At 36.8% G+C, this 21,813-nt stretch overlaps 1 protein-coding gene across 4 annotated transcripts in view; it reads right to left on the reverse strand.

Moving 5' to 3' along the window:
- The window catches only part of ABL2 (ABL proto-oncogene 2, non-receptor tyrosine kinase), a 102,192-nt gene that overhangs the window by 10,347 nt on the left and 70,032 nt on the right, over nucleotides 1–21,813 (reverse strand). For 2 of the 4 annotated variants that reach the window (XM_060034658.1, XM_060034641.1), the window contains exons 2-6: nucleotides 9,807–9,869; nucleotides 8,403–8,573; nucleotides 4,652–4,947; nucleotides 1,334–1,606; nucleotides 165–249 (exon numbers count right to left, since the gene is read on the reverse strand). In XM_060034658.1, coding sequence (XP_059890641.1) covers nucleotides 165–249; nucleotides 1,334–1,606; nucleotides 4,652–4,947; nucleotides 8,403–8,573; nucleotides 9,807–9,869 — 888 coding nt within the window. The remainder of the gene's footprint in view (nucleotides 1–164; nucleotides 250–1,333; nucleotides 1,607–4,651; nucleotides 4,948–8,402; nucleotides 8,574–9,806; nucleotides 9,870–21,813) is intronic. The other 2 variants (XM_060034666.1, XM_060034650.1) reach the window with 1 other exon arrangement.

Here is a 21,813-nt window from a genome sequence, read left to right on the forward strand (position 1 = left end):
ATTTTTAAACACAGAGACTGCTGATTAAAACAACAACCATTTATTGAAATAGATTTGTACTAGGAGCTTCCACCATGGTGATTCAAAAGAAGGATTTGGAGATAACAGGGTATTGGGGGACAAGTATCTTTGAAGAAACCTATGGTTCAGGCAAGCGTCCTCACCTAGTAGTTGTACCAGATTAGGATGCTTGATTTCCTTCATCACTGCAGCTTCTTTTAGGAATTCCTCCACCTCCATAGTATCTTCCTGGAAAGGGGGGAAGATAAGAAAGAAAAAGAGGAAAGGGACAAGCCCCATCTTAATCATTTGAGTCAACTCACAATCCTAAAACTTCAGCTTTAAAAGGTGGTATCTTTTGAATATTTTAGCACTTACTTCAAGAAATTTTATCACAAAATAATATGCTCTATACAAGTCCAATTAAGAAAATGTCTCCTTGAATTTATGCAGTATTTGAAACTGGAGTGAAATTTAGTAGGGTGAGTAAAATTCAGCAATCATGTCCTATCACAAGTGAAACACAAAAGACTTGGATAGATAACTCAGTTCTCTGCTAGTTTACTTCCCTAGATACCTCAAGCCTCTGAAAGAGGAGACAACAGTTAGCTGTTTACACATTTATCTTCCTGACAAATTCCTTAAGGAGCAAAGCATATCTGCAAGGCTGTACATACTGTTTCACACTCAGAACAAGCACTTAATAAGTGCTTGCAAAAGAACTGACTACTACTCATAGGTGAAGAGCAGTCCTTTCGAGTGACATGCCAGAGCTACTGAGGCATATGAGAAATCTTCAGAGAATGGAATGAGTGACAAAACTTGTAATTCGATACCAGGATGCTTAAAGGAGAAAGAGGGTGGCATCAGGAAAAAGATTTCTGTGAATATGAAGAACAAGAAAAAGTGATCTAATCTCATGGAGATGGGAGGAACAAGCAGCAGGGAGATAAAGGACAGAACAAGAAAAGACAGTGCCCATGATTCTCCAACAATGCATGAAGAATTCTGTCCAGCAGGGGTTGTCCTGAGGAAGGAAAGCAGCTTGCTTTGCTTTTACAAGTAATAATGTGCTTCTAACCTCCCACCAAGATCTACATCAACAGCCTCCAGAGACAAACCTTCCCCACATGTGGATTTCACTGCATTTCAGTGAATAATCTGCCCCTGCATTGTCAGCAACGGCACCAGGGTTAATCATCACAATTTGCTGATGTGCTTGGCACCAGTGGGTGGAAAGCATTCCAAAGCTAAAGAAGGGCAAGCTGACATTTCCAAGTGATTCAGCACAAAAGAAAAAGATGCCTGAAAACCGTAATTCTCAGCAACCCACCTTCAATGTTTTCACAGCAACCGTAAGGCTATATTTCTTCCAGACGCCAACGTAAACCTCTCCATACTGACCACCCCCAAGTTTGTGCTTCATGGTAATATCTGTTCGTTCCATTTCCCATTTGTCATGGATAGGGGACACACCGTAGACTGTAGGCTTATTACACTTGGGTGCTGGGTAGTGTAGTGTTGTTACCAGTCCATCAGCCACTGTGGAGTGATGGTGAACAAGCTCGGCCAAGGTGCTAAAGCGGCTCTCAGCAGTTACATAAACCTGGTGAGGAGAGTGGAGAAAAGCTAAACCAACCTAAAAGAGGTCATTATTTCACTGGTCTTAAGATACGAAAATAAGCAGCACTATTCACAATAGCCAAGACATGGAAACAACCTAAATGTCCATTGACAGATGAATGCATAAAGAAAATGTGGTACCTATATACAATGGAATACTATTTGGCCATAGAAAAGAACACAATAATGCCATTTCTAGCAACATGGATGCGACTAGAGATTATCATACTAAGTGAAGTAAGTCAGAAAGAGAAAGACAAATACCGTATGATATCACTTATATGTGGAATCTAAAATATGACATAAATGAACTTATTTCTGAAATAGCAACACAATCACAGACATAGAGAACAGATTGGTGGTTGCCAAGTGGAGGGGACTGGGGGAGGGATGGAGTGGGAGGTTGAGGTTAGCAGATGTAAGATTTATATATAAAATGGATAAACAACAAGGTCCTATTGTATAGCACAGGGAACTATATTCAATATCTTATGATAAAACATAATGGAAAAGAATATAAAAAAAGAATGTCGATATATATATAACTGAATCACTTTGCTGTACAGCAGAAATTAACACATTATATACCAATTATACTTCAGTTTTAAAAATACTGATTAATAAAATATGAAAATAAGGAATTATCTATTGAGGTAAATGGAAGAATTAAACCATGATGGCAGGGAGAAACAGAACTTCAGTTTAATCTCATTTAAACCACTCTTCCTATGGTTCCTAAAGTAGCTCTAGTCTTGAGGGAGAAAAGCTTCCAAAATCTCTCTCTGGATCATCAAGATCACTGGTCTTCAAATATTTTTATGCAAAAAGACTACGGAACCCAAATATATAAGATAAAGGAAGAGAAACGCCGATTAAAGTAGGTAAGAGGGGACTGGCTTCCTGTAAAAATTTATGAAATACCACCTCAGAATCTTGCACAGAACATAATTTGAAAAACACTGATTTCAGTTTTTTTGGTAGGGAGAGGGTATTCAAATATCTTATAATTTTTATTTCATTAAGATGTGCTTTTGAGTGTCTAGGCCGTTTTACAAAAAGCCACAATTTTATTTCAGAGTTGTTAACAAAATAGTAGTTAATTTGTGATAAGCAGTAAGAAGTATAAAGTAAGATAGCACCCTTTGGGCCTTATCTCCCAAGGGAGCTTGCTTATTTTTAAAAAAAGAAATTTCTAGTGTATACAGAAGAGTATACAATTAATAAATGGAGAATTGATGATTTCTATAAAGTGAACTCACCCATGTAAACATCTCCCACATGGAGCATTATAATATTACCAGCACCCAGAAGCCTCCCTCGTGCCCTCCCAGCTATTTACCCCTGCAAATGTAACCACTCTGCTGACTTCTAACACCTTAGATTAGCTTTGCCTGCTTGTGAACTATACCTATACAAATGGAATCACACAATAAGTAGTTTTGTGCCTGCTTTCTTTCACACTCAACTTTTTTTTTGTGATATAATTCATATATAACACCATAAAATTCATGACTTCAAGTGTACAATACAGCGTTTTTCAATATATTCACTGGTTGTCCAACCACTACCACTATCTAATTCCCGAACATTTTCATCACCCTACAAAAGAACCCCATACCCATTAGCAGTCATTCCCACTCCCCTCATCCCCATCCCTTGGCAATCACTAACCCCTTCCGCTCAGCTTTATGTGTATGAGATTCATCTATGACAGGGGTCAGCAAACTTTTCTAGAGGACCAGATAGTAAATATTTTAGGCTTGTGGCCATAGCGTCTCTGTCATTACTCAAATCTGCCGTAATATTGAGAAAGCAGCCATAGACAATACATAAACAGATGGGTGTATCTGTATTCCAATAAAATTTTATTTACAAAAGTAGGCAGCTGGTGGGTCACAGTTTTTCCTGAGAGTGTGTGTAGCAGTACTATGTTAATTTTGTTGTTGTACGAGATTCCATTTTATGAATATACCACAATGTATTAATTCATTCTACTGTGGTTAGACAGTTGGGTGTTTCTAGTTTCTGACTACTATAAATAATGCTGCTGTGAACATTCTTGTACATGTCTTCTGTACACATATGCACTCATTTCTATTGGGTATACAACCAGAAGTAGATCTGTTGAGTCTCTCTTATATCATCACTTATCTGATTCTATTTGGTTTCATCAAGAAAAAATACGTCTGTAAGGTGATGCAAAAGAGAAAGAAAATTAATAACTTACTATCTCCTACTTTTTACCAGCCATTATGTTTTATGGAAATTATCTTACTGAATCCTCACAAGAATCCAATAATATGGGATGGGAAACTGAGGCTTAAGTAAGGTCACAACGTTAATAAATGATGGAGTTACCCAGCAAACCAGATCTGCTTGCTTTAAAGCCTGTGTGCTTTTCCCCTACTATGCATATCACAAAGAGAGAAAGAGTGGAAGAAACAATTCAATCTAAATTTACTGTTCAACAGAAGAACTGACATAAGCCTATACTTTACCATTTATAAAGTAAAACAGTTCCATTCTAATATGGCCATTTCTATATGGTTGGCCTTTCTAACATATAAACTGCTAAATGACTGATTGAAATATTTATATTAACATACATTAATGATCAGCATCAGTCTCAGAAGCCTAAATTCTTACTCGGTAAACTTTCTGGTAGAGATCATTATAATTTTCATAGATACAAGGTTTAATTTATAAATTCTACATAATGTACTGGATGCATATATGCATACTTATACACATGATGATGAGAACAGTTAACTTATACAGCTGTTTTCTTCATTCTTCACCTTCAAATCTAGCTCATCATTAAACTATTAACATAATACTGTTTTTAATTTCCATTACCATATTCTTCTGAAAAGAGTAAGCTCTCTCTCACATGCCAAATAGCTCAAACTCACGTCAGTGATTAGTTTATTTCATATCAGACATAAAAACTATATTCTTTAGTCGTTCTGAATACTGTTTCTAAAGAGCAGCCAGTCCACACCTAGAGGTGGCTGCCAGCCAGTCTTACCTTGCCATCTGTGGTAGTATTGATCCTGTAGTGATACACACGCCCCTCATACCTGAGCGAGATTGACAGCTGCCCAGGGCTGCTCTCACTTTCTCGCACCAGGAAGCTGCCATTGATTAGACTGCTGAGTAGATACTCTGCTGCACTGCGAGACACAGGTCCATGGTACCAGGAGTGTTTCTCCAGGCTGTTCACTGGGGTGATGTAGTTGCTTGGCACCCAGCCTTGGCCATTCTTAGAGCGAACTTCACTCCACTCACCATTCTGGTTGTAACCAAGGACTCGTAGCTTTTCACCTGGCCAGGAGGTCATCACAGAATGAAAGAAAAGATGTTAAGACTACCTCAAATGGAAGCAGTCTACTGTCAAACTTAAAACTCACTGAAAAATGAATCAAGAACTTTTAAGCCAACAAAATTTTTAAAAATAATGAAAACTTGGCTGTCACATAGCCTGATTGATATCTTTAGCTCATAGCTTAAACAAAAGCAGCATAGTTAAGAGATGGTTTTCTGACATTACCTACAGAGTTTTAAAGGTTTTTAACCAGAAACTCCATGTATGCAACTAAGGTAGCATACAAAGATAAAAAGGTTATTCAAATGTCTGGAAAATGACACAGTCTCACTCTTCAAAAAAATGAAATTAATTTTTTCCTCAAAACAGTCTGTCAGGGAATGTATCTTATATATGGTTCAGTGTTAACCACAATCAAGGATTAGGGATAAGACATGTAAAATACAAAGTTACTTCTAAATTTCAGTTGGCACAAAGGCTACAAAAACCATCAATGTAAAAAAAACAAAGAACAAAAAGGAACCGACCACAGAGCTTTCAGCAACATTTTCAGAAAGAAAAGTACTTGGAGGTGGAGGTGGGCAGTGAGGACTCCCGAAGCACAATCTTTTCCAGGACTCAAGTTTTAAAACAGAATTTCCCAATTTCCCTCCCATTCCCCATGATGAATTAATCACCCCTATCTGCTCCTCTCAAATTAGTGTGCAGCAAAGGGAAGCTGAGTCTGAAGTTGGAACCCAAGACACAAGTTACTCGGAGTTATCTTTGCTATCAACTTCAATGTCCTTGATCTAATAAAGCTGTGAACATCAACTTTAGACTCCCCAAACATACACCCTGCCCCTGTACTTGCAGCACAGGCAAAACAGGGAAGGTGAAAGAGGTATCATTAGCGATAAATAACTTAAAGAATCCTTATAAGGCCTTAGGCTCCCATATCTGAGAGATGCAAGCTTTCCTATAGAGTTCCAGAGCAATCAAAAGCATATGGCTCAGTAATTATCAGGCAAAGGCTGTTGAGGAACAACTCAAAATTACTATTCTGGCAGCCATCTAACTTTTTTCAGCAGTCTACAGAAATGTTTGTCATAGGATAACTTTCTATTAGCCCCTACCACCTCACCCAAGACCCTGGGATGTGAGACATTTCAATGAGAAAAAACATGAGTATATGCATGTGCACATGCACACACACACATACAAAAAATATATATACATATAGGTATATAGTAGTGTACGGGCATGTGGTGGTGGAAATGCATGTGTACTGATAAATACTCCCCAACCATATCTGCAGAGGAAAAAAAATCTTACTGCTGCCAGAAAAGCTAAATAAGACTTGTCAGTCTGTAGTTTTTCTCCACTACTCTAAGAGAATGAGAATTACAGACTAAGTTCTTTACCAAGTACATTACTGTTGCTTCCTTACAAAGAAATGATAATGACATGTCATCATAATCAGGATATAGTCAAACTCCCTAGGTTTTTGGTTGTTTGTTTTTCTCTTTTTAGCAGTTAGGAGGAGAATTTTCCACTCTGGAAGTTTTGAATACCATGGAAATTGACAATGGATATAAACATTGGCCCTATTGCCAGAGGAATCCTGGGAGAACTTTGTTTTTTAATTCAAGCAAAATATCATCTTTGAAGAAGGAACTAAAACAAGTATTGCTATTTTATTTTTAAAATATTTTTCTTATCTTTTAAAATCATAAATTAGCTGTAGCATGACATTGTTTTATATTAATAAGAACCTGGATAAAAACCTGGCATTTCGTAGGTTTTAAAAGAAATCACTGTTGGTCATAAGATAACGGGAATCACACTTCTTGGGCTGCACACTAGTAGTTGCCATTACTGGTAACTGATGAATCAACAGGCTTTCTTTATCAATGTTTCCTTGGTGACTGAGCTATCTTGGAAAATAACTGACATGAAAATTATATTTAGGAAAGAATGTTCTGAGTCTTCACTTCACCAACTTCTCCACTGAAGCATCTTAAGGTAAAAGAGTGTGTTGTAGCCCAAAGAGACTACCTACCACGCAGTATAAAATGCTTTTGAAGTCCTTTGTTTTATCCTAAACCTCTGTGTAAAATTTTCCTCCCATCATAAAACACAGCCCCCCACACATGTACAAATACCATCACCAACCTGCTGCCCCCAAAACTACCCAAAATCTTTAAGTAAATTGATGTTAGGAGATAATAATGCGCTTTACTTTTCCTGTACTTTTGAAACCTCCTTGCACATGTACCTCTGGGAGATACCTATACACCAGTTTGAGAAACTCAGTTTTAAGGATTTCTGTTTTTGAAGAATCTGGCTGGATTTTAAAAATTGATGTATATAAAAATTTTATTTTAACGGTAACATTCCTTGAGTGAAGACCTGTCTTCTTAATTTGGTATATGCACTCCCATTTAATACCTCATTCTGAACCCTTACAAATAAAAAGAATATGTTCGACAAATAATCACTGAAGTTACATTTTCATTTAGCTAAAAATTATCCTGAATCTTATTTTTTCCCAGTAGGAAGCTTTCATAAATGAAAAGACAAGAAAAGATTAAGCAGATTAGCAATCCAACTCACGTACACAATGAGAATGTCCTATACTATTTCCTTCTCAAAACAGTTTCACTTTTTCTGTCCTTGTTCAAAAAACCAATAATGGTTGGTTTTACCTGGACATGTTCTCGATGTTCCCTTTGATAAGAATTTACTACTGAAAATAAACTACTACTCTGTTGAGAGTGTTACTACTATAGAAACCCTTCCTACTAGTCCTTTCACTAACCCATATAAACACAAATGAGAGGTAAGTTGTCTAGGCCAGTGCTACTCAAAGCAGGTCCACAACAAGATGCTTGTGCCAGAATGTGAATCACTGGATTACTTTCTTCCTGCTGAAAGTCTTGTTCCAAAAAAGGAAAATGTCAGCTGAACTAAATAATAAATAGTGTACTTAGCAATGTAGTTGTTTTACATTTTGAGTGAAAGTTCTTAATCTCAGTGCAGACTGGTAACGAATGGTTCTCAAATAGGCAGTCAGTCCACGAACAACACTTAGAGTAGCACTGGGGTCTGGCAACATGTCATCTTAGCCACAGTCCAGTGGGAAGAGGTGTACGGTAAACCTTACCTTTGTGGCAGGTGAATGCTGGCATATTACGTATAGTACAGAATTCTGAGAATGAGTAAAGTCTATGTATATATCGTGTGGTGTTTTTTCTAAAGTACTTCGTCTCATTTTAGCCTTAATAAAAATCCTATAAAGTAAATAAAGTGGCATTATCCCCTACACAGGTTTAAAAAAAAAGAATGAACCAAAGGTATCTGGGCCCAAATTGCCTAGCTAATTTTAGTCAGAGGCAGAATCTAGAATACACCCCTTTATTTCTTAACCACTAATAAAAACTGAAAAGTGAGAGGATGTTACATAGAAGCTCACCTTTAGTGATACTCAGTGTGTTATCACCACTTGCTACGAAATCATAAAGTGCAACAAAGAGATTAGGGTCACTCTCAGTGGCTCCAAGCAAGTTCTCCTTGGAGCTCCACCTGATGGCTTCATTCAGGGCCTGGGGTTCAACATCACAACCATAGGGGCGGTGCAAGGCTTCTGAAAGACATAAAGAGAAAGGAGTTCACAGGAAGTCCAGGAGATGGAAATTCATTTGAATTCAGTACATACACAATATTTTAGCTGCTGGCATTATACTGATGGCTCCAGGGTGGAACAAAACTGTTCACATAGTTGTGGAGTCATAAAGAAAGAGCAAAATAGCACCATCTCCTAAGCAGGAGAGAAGTCTACTTGTTGAAAATACAACAAGATAGAGAAAAGAACACAAAACGAGCATTTAGCTGTTATCTGCATTAACCAAAATCAGAAATAAATGAATAGGAAAGGCACAGTTTCCTCAAAATAAAAAAAGAAATCTCAAAAAGAAATGGCAGCTCATTTTATAAAACACACAAGATATTTTGTCTAGGTGACAGTGGTTTTAAGAAGGAATAGTTATGTTTTATAAGTCCTCCCAAAGTACCTTTCTCCCCTTACTCTCTCCATATAAAACAAATTGTGGAAAAGATAACAGAGATTTTAAGAAATATGTACAGACTGTATTAATCCAGACCTTCCATTTACATATAGAAAATTACAGAAATAGTGCTTTTAGAAAAAAATCCTAAAATTATCTATTAAATAACAGAAAAATATTTTGGTTTAATACAAAATATTTTTGGCATCCCAAAATACCTTTGTGTTACCATGCACTGTCTATAATGTAACAGCTTTCAACTGTTAACTGTTTTAATGAAAAAAATTTTTTACCCTATTTTCTTTTCCTAAGTGGTACATTTTTATAAAGTAACTAACTTAGGGCTCTAGAAAATACTGCCAGCAGTGGACATGATTTATTGAGTTTCTATCATGTGTACTGGTTGAAGCCTTGTAACACCTGGTTTCTTCCTCAAGGCATTGTGGTTCTTAGATTTAGTTATACTACACAAACAGGTGATCCCTATACCATCTTAGTTAAAGATCACCTGCTTCTCACAGTTCAGGATGAGTATACAAAAAATACACTCATCTTTCAGTAGCAATGTTCTTAATCACTAAAAACTGGTTTTTGTGGCAATCTGCCACTATCCAACTGCCTGTCATAAAAACAACACTTTTCTAGTATGTCTCTCTCTCCCTCTCCTTCCACTCATTTTTAATTTAAACTTGGTTTTATCATACATGAAGAAGAAAAACCCTTGAATCTGTGATTTTATTTCTTTTCCAATCCATTCCCTCCTCTCCTTCTGTACTGCCAATGTCTTAGTTCAGATTCCCATCATCTCTCACCTGGACTACTGCCTCCAGTCTTGTCTCCCTCAAATCCATCCTCCACACAGCTGGCAAAGTGATCTATTTAAAACAAAAATTTGACCATGTCACTCTTAAAATTCTTTAATAGTTCACCATCAAGCTAAAATCTCTTTAACATGGCCTACAAGGTCTCTTATTATCAGATCTCTACCTATTCCTCCAGCTTCACCTCTCCCCCATTCCACATCTCAAATTTTACATCTGAACATACACCACGATGCTTCCTACCTTTTTGCCTTTGTTCACATAGTCCTATCTACCTAGAACGCGAACTCATTCCACCCTTTTTTTTTGACTGGCTGACTTCTATTTTTTTTTTTTTTTTGCCGTACGCGGGCCTCTCACTGTTGTGGCCTCTCCCGTTGCGGAGCACAGGCTCTGGACGCGCAGGCTCAGCGGCCATGGCTCACGGGCCCAGCCGCTCCGCAGCATGTGGGATCTTCCCGGACTGGGGCACGAACCCGTGTCCCCTGCAATGGCAGGCGGACTCTCAACCACTGAGCCACCAGGGAAGTCCTATTCATTTTATTGATATGACACTCAACTCCAATATAATCGCCGCTTGGAAGCCTCACATGCTCCTCCTCCCTGTACTCACAAAAGCATTACACTTGCTGCAGTAACACCTCCTATCTTTATCCTCAATTTATGTTCGTCTCCCCAACTTCACAATGTGCTCCCTGGCATAAGAACTGTATCTCTTTTCTAGCAAGAGTCACATAATATGTGTTCAGTAACTGTTGACTGAATGAATAACCAAATTACACAAAAATATAAGTGACAGGAAACAGTGAGATGCCTTTTAAACTTAAAATAGCATTAACCAATGTTTTTAAAATGACTTCATAACCATCTGTATCATATAGGCAGAAATTCCTCTTATAGGTTGGATGTTCTTCTAACAGTTTATTTCACTTCTTCACATTCCTTCCTCCTCTTAAAAAGAGTATATTTTAAAAATTTCACAGCTAATTAAATTGTTTTACATTAAGAATGTTACAACAAATCTGAAGATATGTCCATATGTCCTGAAAAGTTAATTTGAAATAGATTACCTTGCTTCTTGTTTAAATGCAGAATTATAGTGAATAGGAACAGCTGTATTATATATACTAAGATAACAAATTAGGATTACCAAACAAACAAAATACTATATCATATAAAACATGCTTCAAACTGGTCTCAGGTACTATGTTTTTCTCCATTCTAATGAAATATTATCTACTCTAATGGAATTTCCATTGGGCTACTTTATTAAAATGAAAAGAATTGCCAAAAAGAAGTACAGAGAATATTCTAATATTTTTTAGGTTCTATACTGAATATCACATGTTCCATCCACAATGATAAATGTTTCTTGCCAGTGATAGTGGTAACACATTACAATGTTTTATGATTATTATTTGGTTTAATGATTGTCAAACAGTTCAAGTATATTTCCTTCTTTTTAGATAAAAGAAAGTGCCCCTTGTTTGACATTATAAGAGGAACAAAAATCAAGGGCAACAAGAACTTCTGTACTACCAAGTCAGAAACAGTAATCAAGTAGACACTGAAGCCAACTCTTAAATCCTATCAGGCCCAAAACAACAAATACTGTATATTTATACCTTACTTTGTGAAAACCAGTATATTTAAAATCTAAGATTTACAAAACTAATGATTTTAGTGAACATCTACTATACAGTACGCACCATGCTGGGCCTCAGAATATAAAGATTAAAAATCACAAATAACATTATTTGGACTTACTATAAAAAACTAGCATCCATTCTTTCCCCCAAATGTGCTGCTCTCACAGAATTTTCCACCTCAGTTAATGGCAAGTCCATCTTTTCAGTTCCTCAGGCCAAAAACCTTGGAAGTTTGAGTACAAACTGTAAGATAAATAAGCTCTGGGGATCTAGTGTATAACACAGTAATTATAGCTAATAATACTGTATTATAAATTTTAAAATTGCTAAGAGACTAGACTGAAATTGTTCTTACCACAAAAAAAAGAAATGGTAATTATGTGACATGATGCAGGTATTAGCTAATGCTATGATGGTAATCATCTTGCATTACCAAAGTGTACCAAATCAACACTTATGTATTATTATACCTTAAACTTACACAATGTTACACGTCAATTATATCAATAAAGGTGGGGAAAGAAAAACAAAAAACCTTGGAATCATTCATGACTCCTTTTTTGCTCTCCAATACGATGACATCCAATCCATCAGGAAATCCTATTGGCACTGCCTCCAAGAATATATCTGGAATTTATCCATTTCTCACCCCCTCCACTACTACTGCCCTGTCACCAGCATCATCTCTCAGCTAGATTATTTCACTAGACTTTTAACTGATCTCCATGCTTCTTATCCTAGCTCTCTACTGACTATTAACACACCAACCAGCTTTTAAAGCATAAGTCAGATTGCTTTACTCCTCTGCTCAAAACTCTTTGATGGCTCCTTATCTTGGAATAAAAGCTAAAGTCCTTACAAGGGGCCTGCAAGGCCCTTTGCAACTTACCTTGCCCAATTCATCTTCCTACTATTCCTCTCCCATTTTACCTCATTCTGACTACTGGCATCCCTGCTGTTGCTTGAACAAGACAGGCACACTCCTACCTCAGGGCCTTTGTACTGGCTTTTCCATCCACCTAAAACATTCTTCCCCAAGACATCCACATGACACTTCACTCAAATGTTACCCTCTTGGTATGGCATTCTCTGACCATCCTATTTTAAAATGCATCTACTCCTGACAACACTTCCACATCCCCCACGCCTCCTTTCCTAATGTATTTCTCTCCATCACTTTTTTTTAATATGTTTATTATTTTTTTTTTGGCTGTGTTGGGTCTTCATTGCTGTGCACGGGTTTTCTCTAGTTGCGGCGAGTGGGCTCAGTAGTTGTGGCACATGGGCTTAGTTGCTCCGCAGCATGTGGGATCTTCCCGGACCAGAGCTCGAACCCATGTTCCCTGCATTGGCAGGTGGATTCTTAACCACTGTGCCACCAGGGAAGTCCCTCCATCACTCTTATTACCATAAAATATGTAATTTATTTATCATCACATTCACATCAACTATTACCTCACCCCACTAGAATATTAGTTTCAGGAGGACAGATATTCTTGCCTGCTTTGTTCACTAATAAATTCCAAGCACCCCAAACAGTGAATGCATATAAGAGGCTCTTGAAAACAATTTGTTGAATAAATGAACCATGCATACTGCTATACTCACAGAGGATGCTATGAGAGGACAGAATAAGAAAAAAAACTCTGCAGTCAGAAAAGGTTTCAGAGAAGAGAAAGCATTTAAATTGGATGAGCAGGAATTCTGCTCTGACGATAGTAGAATGACAGACTGTCAAGGTGCAAGAATATGTCTATGACATGTGATTCATCTGTACTGGAGAGGAACTCCATCAAGCTCAAAGGAGGATTTTTAAAGGCAAGTCAGCTTCTTAAAACCATGTTATTTGACAAAAGGAGAAAAGAGAATGAGACCTGTGGCACAATTTTATGAAAACTTAAAACATATATACAGGCTAAAAAATACCGTACATTTCTGTAATATATAAAAAATAATAAATACAGGAAAACAGTCAATTCTGAGACCAAAGTACTAAAAGAACCACAACTTGGAAAACAATCCTTTTTATCCCCCAATCCCCTTCTTCCCATCTCTGGTTTTACAGTCTTTTTGGTCAAGTCAAAAGATCTTATTTCCGGGCTTCCCTGGTGGCACAGTGGTTGAGAGTCCGCCTGCCGATGCAGGGGATGCAGGTTCGTGCCTGGTCCGGGAAGATCCCACATGCCGCAGAGCGGCTGGGCCCATGAGCCATGGCCGCTGGGCCTGCGCGTCCGGAGCCTGTGCTCCGCAACGGGAGAGGCCACAACAATGAGAGGCCCGCGTACCGCAAAAAAAAAAAAGATCTTATTTCCTTCGTTTCTTCTTTCTTCCCACTCTTTTGTTCTCACAGTACTAAGGCTCTATTTCCTGTACAATCCGCCTGCACAGGATATCCACTTAAACACCATCCTACCCACTAGCACCAAACAAAAGGGGAAATTTTCCAAAGACAAGAAACATCCTAACATTTTCCTGAGGCCAGGAATGAACATGTTTTAAATCATAAAGAGTTAAAGAACTAAATGGGGGAGAGCAAGCTAAGGAATGAAGACAAAAAGAGCGGGGAGGACCTATAGGAAGTAAATGCCACCGTGTTATCCAGTAGGTCTAGTCTATGCTACTTTCCTCATGGGCTTAAAACAGTCAAATCTGGATGATTCAGAATACCAGTGTGTAGGCTGGGAATGTTTTATTTTTGAACAATGTCAAGTGACTACTATACATGAGGTAACTTAGATAGTGAGTTATCTTTCATTACTCACTATTGTTGAGGTATATCATGGACTTAAGATGACACAACAGAAGACTCTAATTTTTACTTATGGAATATAGGACCCAGGTAGCAGAAATACATTGTGACTATTAAGAAAATGTAATTTTATTACTTTTTTCTACTAATACACTTGTAGGAAACAATAAAAATAAGGTAAAACATAGAAGTAGCAGCTTGTACAAAGTAAATTATCAGGATTAAACAAGTTAAAATCCAGAATAAAACTCAAATTCAGAGATAATTCCTAAATTTAACGTTTAATGTTTAATTACTGTTTAAATAATGTCTAATGTTTAATTAAAATTAATGTTTAATTTTATTAAAAACACTTTTTACCAATTAGTCATTCAATAACTTTTAGCAGAAATTTCTAAGTTTAAGAAATTTCTAGGTAGAAATTTGTCAGGTAGTAATTGGAGAAATTAATATTCAAAAATTTCAGTTTAGGCATTTCCAAGCATTTTTACGAACACTTATCTTGCTAGAATTCTACTTTGTCTGACTGCATATTCTCTAAGAAGCTAATACTTTTTTTTTTTTTCTTTTTGGTTGCACCGCACAGCCTGCAGGATTTCAGTTCCCCAACCAGGGGTCAAACCCAGGCCCATGGCAGTGAAAGCGCAGAGTCCTAACCCCTGGACTACCTGGGAAGTCCCTAAGAAACTAATACTTTTTAACGCCTCTTTTAAAAACGTGTAAGGTGGTTAGATAAATCAATTGCTCTCAATACCAAGCCATATGTATCTTAAAACTACAAAATATCATATGTCATTCATTTCTTTCATTCAATAGGTACTTACTAAGGCCCTACTATGAAATACCAGGAAAAAAAAACACATGAAGCTTCACTGGCCAAGAATAAAGATGATAATAGTAGATAATATTAATTTTTTGAAATCTCCATTCATGCTTGTTTACTGTGATTATGTACCCTCCCCAAACTATCACTCTTATATCATACCTGTCAAGTTGGGTAGAGCAGTTTCTGAGGCCTCACTGCACAGGCAGCAAAGCGATATGTCCTGATCTCTGCCATAACAATTAGGTAGAAGCAGAGCTGTCCCAAAGACCATTCCTCTGCCCAGAAGCACAAAAGTTTAACTGATCTATGTACAGAGGAAGTCTTGGAATTCCACTCTCTGACAAGCAATACCATAAGCATGTGACACTCATTCATGTTCTCAGTAGCCAGAAGGAACCAATGGAAGGGTAAGCGTTTACAAGTCCAAAGTGGGTGAAGAGTTACATAAAGGAAAATGTCTAGTAATTAGCAAAACACTGAGTCAGAATGGAGATACTTCAAAACCTCTGGAACATTTTGAAAAAATAAGTAAAAACCGACACACGAGTAACAAATGATACAACACGTAGGGATTAGTACATATAGATGGGATTTCATTCCTAAGTGATAATGAAGTGAGACTGTAGAGAAAAGTTTCCTTGAAGAAAACGCATTTACAATAAGTGTTTACACTTTTAAGAGAGGAAACCCCTAACAAGACTCATCTTTTGCATCACTTAAATTAGTTCACGAAACCACAAATCCAAAGTCAAAGAAATAGTTACAGTCTGATTCATAAGCACAGAAGCCAGGAAATGATGGCCTTCAGTAAAATTTTGGCTCTATTATAGCTTAATAAAGGTTAAAAACATGGCATGATAGTGCTGAAAACTTTTGAGTATTATAACTTTTAAAAGTGAAAGCCTAATCTTTGTTAATACATAGGAACAAAGTTAAATAAAACTTAAGAACCTTATAGGAAATTAGTAAAATCTACAAATACTGGATGACTTTAGTGGTATAAACTACAAAAATAATACAAGAATGTGTTACTGTACACCTAAGAATACTCATTGATTCAAGAAATATTTGTTAAGTACCTACTATGTACCAGCCACTGTGCTTGGTTCCAGGTCAATAAAGGTAATGGTAAAATTATAGATAGCAAAACTGAAATAGCCTTCAATAAAGATATTACAAAATTATAATGTAAACTTAAAGAAAGAATGACTTTGATGTAGGTAATTATTAACAGTGTTAAAAAAAACCTTATGCACTCAAAGAAATTAACTTTTATGAAGCCAGTACTGTTAACATCATGGGGAAAGCAAGAGTTAAATGACTAATGGGTTACCTCAAATTAATGACTCAGAATTTCAAATACTGGGTTGAATTTCTCCTTCCCTAAATTACACAAAATAAAAGGCAAAGGAGCTCCATAATTCATATTTTATACATATCTACATTCTATACCATATGATTTACTATTTAATCAGTAAATCTGCTATTTAAATTACCAATAATTAATAGTTACATTTTTAAGGTTCCTATATTGTTACCAGGAGTACAGAGAGAATGAACAAATAAACAAAATGTGATACATACAACAGAAAATTATTCAACCATAAAAACGAATAAAATTTTAATATATACTACAACATAGATGGGCCTTGAAAACATTATGCTCAGTGAAATAAGTCAGGCACAGAAGGACAAATATTGTATGATTCCACTTATGTGAAATACCTAGAAGTTGTTCTAGTTCTGGAAATGGGTGACTGTACTTAAGGCTACTAAACTGTACACCTTAAAATAGTTTAAAAGGTAAGTTTTATGTTATGTATATTTTATAATTAAAAATTTTTAATTAAAAAATAAGAACTACTGATGTCTCCAAAGACCTCTGTTATGTGGGTTACATCTATCATTATTTATCATATTTGAAATTAAAACTGAGAAACTATAATATTAATTTTAAAATAACAATAAACTCATGTTAACATATTTTATTAAAAATAACTACCCTTGAAAAGATAATTAAGAGTAACATTGTCATTTTTTGCAAATCTCTTAATATCTAGCTTAAAAAAAGATAGTAGAATCTTCATTCTGCATTTGATCTGCTGTGATGTTATTTTTGTTTAAGTATATGAAAATCTTATTGCACACAGATATGGAGGTATAAAAGGAAGGTATATTTTAACATTCTTTCAGATTATTATGGATATTCTTCTTTGATACCACACCAAAACCCAACAAAGGTTAACTGTAAATTGAAATCTGAAACCACACAGACAAAATTTTCATAATCTGTCAAATTAAAATTTGTTGGAGGGCTTCCCTGGTGGCGCAGTGGTTGAGAGTCTGCCTGCCGTTGCAGGAGACACAGGTTCATGCCCCGGTCTGGGAGGATCCCACGTGCCACGGAGCGGCTGGGCCCATGAGCCATGGCCGCTGAGCCTGCGCATCCGGAGCCTGTGCTCCGCAGCAGGAGAGGCCACAACAGTGAGAGGCCCATGTACCACAAAAAAAAAAAAAAAATTGTTGGTTTATCTTGTACTTGGAATGGGTCTATTCTGTACTTTGCATTTTTTAACATCAGGCATTGATCATCTGGAAATCATGCTTCACTAAATGTTGACATACTTCGTTATATAACATTGAAACATCCTATTCATTACTATCACCATCAACCTCATCACAAAAGTTTTAAGAAGTTGTCATGATCAGAATGATGGTTACTAATTTTATTGAATTCTAATTTTTGCTTAAAAGCTCAAATTCTACCATTTCCAACAATTAATACCTGTCTTCTTTGAAAGAGCAAACTCACTACATTCATTTTTGAGAAAATGTCTACCAAATCCCAAATCTGAATAGTTTCTCATTCAATCTTTCAAGTGCAAATAGTGTTCCATGAAAAAAACAGCCAGTTCAGCTCAAAACACACAAAAATTGCACATGGCTCTCTCTAAAAACAGCCACAATATTTTGGCAAGCAGCAGAAGTACTTTATGCATACTTTCCATTTTGTCACATAGAATACTAAAAAGACATGTACCTGAGAATCAAGATTTTTATAAAATTAATCATTTTTACTGCTTAATCAAGGAAATTCTTAAGTAAAACTGTTTTGTTAGACTTTTTATTTTATACTGGAGTATAGTCGATTAACAATGTTGTGATAGTTGCAGGTGCACAGCAGAACAACTCAGCCATACATACACATGTATCCATTTTCCCCCAGACTCCCCTCCAATCCAGGCTGCTACATAACACTGAGCAGAGTTCCCTGTGCTATACAGTAAGTAAGGCCTTGTTGGTTATCCATTTTAAATATAGCAGCGTGTCCTCAACATAATAAAGGCCATATATGACAAACCCACAGCCAATATCGTCCTCAATGGTGAAAAACTGAAAGCATTTCCACTAAGATCAGGAACAAGACAAGGTTGCCCACTCTCACCACTCTTATTCAACATAGTTTTGGAAGTTTTAGCCACAGCAATCAGAGAAGAAAAGGAAATAAAAGGAATCCAAATCAGAAAAGAAGAAGTAAAACTGTCACTGTTTGCAGATGACATGATACTATATACATAGAGAATCCTAAAGATGCTACCAGAAAACTACTAGAGCTAATCAATGAATTTGGTAAAGTAGCAGGATACAAAATTAATGCACAGGTAAAGTAGCAGGATACAAAATTAAGTAGCAGGATACAAAATTAATGCATTAGTGCATTCCTATACACTAATGATGAAAAATCTGAAAGTGAAATCAAGAAAACACTCCCATTTACCACTGCAACAAAAAGAATAAAATATCTACAAATAAACCTACCTAAGGAGACAAAAAACCTGTATGCAGAAAATTATAAGACACTGATGAAAGAAATTAAAGATGATACAAATAGATGGAGAGATATACCATGTTCTTGGATTGGAAGAATCAACATTGTGAAAATGACTCTACTACCCAAAGCAATCTACAGATTCAATGCAATCCCTATCAAACTACCACTGGCATTTTTCACAGAACTAGAACAAAAAATTTCACAATTTGTATGGAAACACGAAAGACCCCGAATAGCCAAAGCAATCTTGAGAACGAAAAACGGAGCTGGAGGAATCAGGCTCCCTGACTTCAGACTATACTACAAAGCTACAGTAATCAAGACAGTATGGCACTGGCACAAAAACAGAAAGATAGATCAATGGAACAGGATAGAAAGCCCAGAGATAAACCCACGCACATATGGTCACCTTATCTTTGATAAAGGAGGCAGGAATGTACAGTGGAGAAAGGACAGCCTCTTCAATAAGTGGTGCTGGGAAAACTGGACAGGTACATGTCAAAGTATGAGATTAGATCACTCCCTAACACCATACACAAAAATAAGCTCAAAATGGATTAAAGACCTAAATGTAAGGCCAGAAACTATCAAACTCTTAGAGGAAAACATAGGCAGAACACTCTATGACACAAATCACAGCAAGCTCCTTTTTGACCCACCTCCTAGAGAAATGGAAATAAAAACAAAAATAAACAAATGGGACCTAATGAAACTTCAAAGCTTTTGTACAGCAAAGGAAATCATAAACAAGACCTCAGAATGGAAGAAAATATTTGCAAATGAAGCAACTGACAAAGGACTAATTTCCAAAATTTACAAGCCACTCATGCAGCTCAATAACAAAAAAACAAACAACCCAATCCAAAAATGGGCAGAAGACCTAAATAGACATTTCTCCAAAGAAGATATACAGATTGCCAACAAACACATGAAAGAATGCGCAACATCATTAATCATTAGAGAAATGCAAATCAAAACTACAATGAGATATCATCTCACACCAGTCAGAATGGCCATCATCAAAAAATCTAGAAACAATAAATGCTGGAGAGGGTGTGGAGAAAAGGGAACACTCTTACACTGCTGGTGGGAATGTGAATTGGTACAGCCACTATGGAGAACAGTATGGAGGTTCCTTAAAAAACTACAAATAGAACTACCATATGACCCAGCAATCCCACTACTGGGCATATACCCTGAGAAAACCAAAATTCAAAAAGAGTTATGTACCAAAATGTTCATTGCAGCTCTATTTACAAGAGCCCAGAGATGGAAACAACCTAAGTGTCCATCATCGGATGAATGGATAAAGAAGATGTGGCACATATATACAATGGAATATTACTCAGCCATAAAAAGAAACGAAATTGAGCTATTTGTAATGAGGTGGATAGACCTAGAGTCTGTCATACAGAGTGAAGTAAGTCAGGAAGAGAAAGACAAATACCGTATGCTAAGACATATATATGGAATTTAAGGGAAAAAAATGTGATGAAGAACCTAGGGGTAAGACAGGAATAAAGACACAGACCTACTGGAGAACGGACTTGAGGATATGGGGAGGGGGAAGGGTGAGCTGTGACAAAGCGACAGAGAGGCATGGACATATACACACTAACAAACGTAAGGTAGATAGCTAGTGGGAAGCAGCCGCATAGCACAGGGATATCAGTTCGGTGCTTTGTGACCGCCTGGAGGGGTGGGATAGGGAGGGTGGGAGGGAGGGAGACGCAAGAGGGAAGAGATATGGGAACATATGTATATGTATAACTGATTCACTTTGTTATAAAGCAGAAACTAACACACCATTGTAAAGCAATTATACCCCAATAAAGATGTTAAAATGAAAAAAAAAGACATATATATATATATATATATATATATATATACATATATATATATACATATATATACACTGTCTACAAGAGACCCACTTCAGACCTAGGGATACATACAGACTGAAAGTGAGGGGATGGAAAAAGTTATTCCATGCAAATGGAAATCAAAGGAAAAATAAAGATGTTAAAAAAATAAAATGGTAGACCTAAATCCACATATTTATAATTACATTAAAGGACAATAGCCTAAACACAGACATATGGCAGATATATGATCCAACTATAGGCTATCTAATAGAAACTCATTTCAAATATAATCACAGGGGCTTCCCTGGTGGTGCAGTGGTTGGGGGTCTGCCTGCTGATGCAGGGGACACGGGTTCGTGCCCCGGTCCGGGAGGATCCCACGTGCCACGGAGTGGCTGGGCCCGTGAGCCATGGCCGCTGAGCCTGCACATACGGAGCCTGTGCTCCGCAACAGGAGACGGCCACAGCAGTGAGAGGCCTGTGTACCGCAAAACAAAACAAAAACCAAATATAATCACATAAGTAGGTTAAAAATAAAAGGATGAAAACGTATGTCCACACAAAAACCTGTACATGAACATTCACAGCATTATTCATAACACCCAAAAGTGGAAACAAAATGTCCATCAATTAATGAATGGATAAAGTTACTCAGCAATAAAGAGGAATGAAGTACTGATACATGCTATAACATAGATGAACCTTGAAAACATTAAGCCAAGTGAGAGAAGCCAGTCAAAATGAACATATATTCTGTGATTCCATTCAGATGAAATGTCTAGAATTGGTAAATCCATAGAGACAGAAAGTAGATTAGTGGTAACCTAGGAGTGGGGGTGTGGGGAGGAATATGGAATGACTGCTAATGGCTACAAAGTTTCTTTGGGGGCCTTATAAAAATGTTCTTAGATTGTACTGATGGTTGATGAACTCTGTGGATATACTAAAAACCACTGAATTATACACTTTAAATGGGTGAATTTTATGATATGTGGATCTATATCTCCATAGAACATTAAAAACATGCTATATGAAAGAAGCCAGATTAAAAGTCTACATATTGCATGACTCCATTCA

The sequence above is a fragment of the Delphinus delphis genome, chromosome 1 (genome assembly GCF_949987515.2).
Source record: "Delphinus delphis chromosome 1, mDelDel1.2, whole genome shotgun sequence".
In the NCBI taxonomy this organism is placed as follows: Eukaryota; Metazoa; Chordata; class Mammalia; order Artiodactyla; family Delphinidae; genus Delphinus; species Delphinus delphis.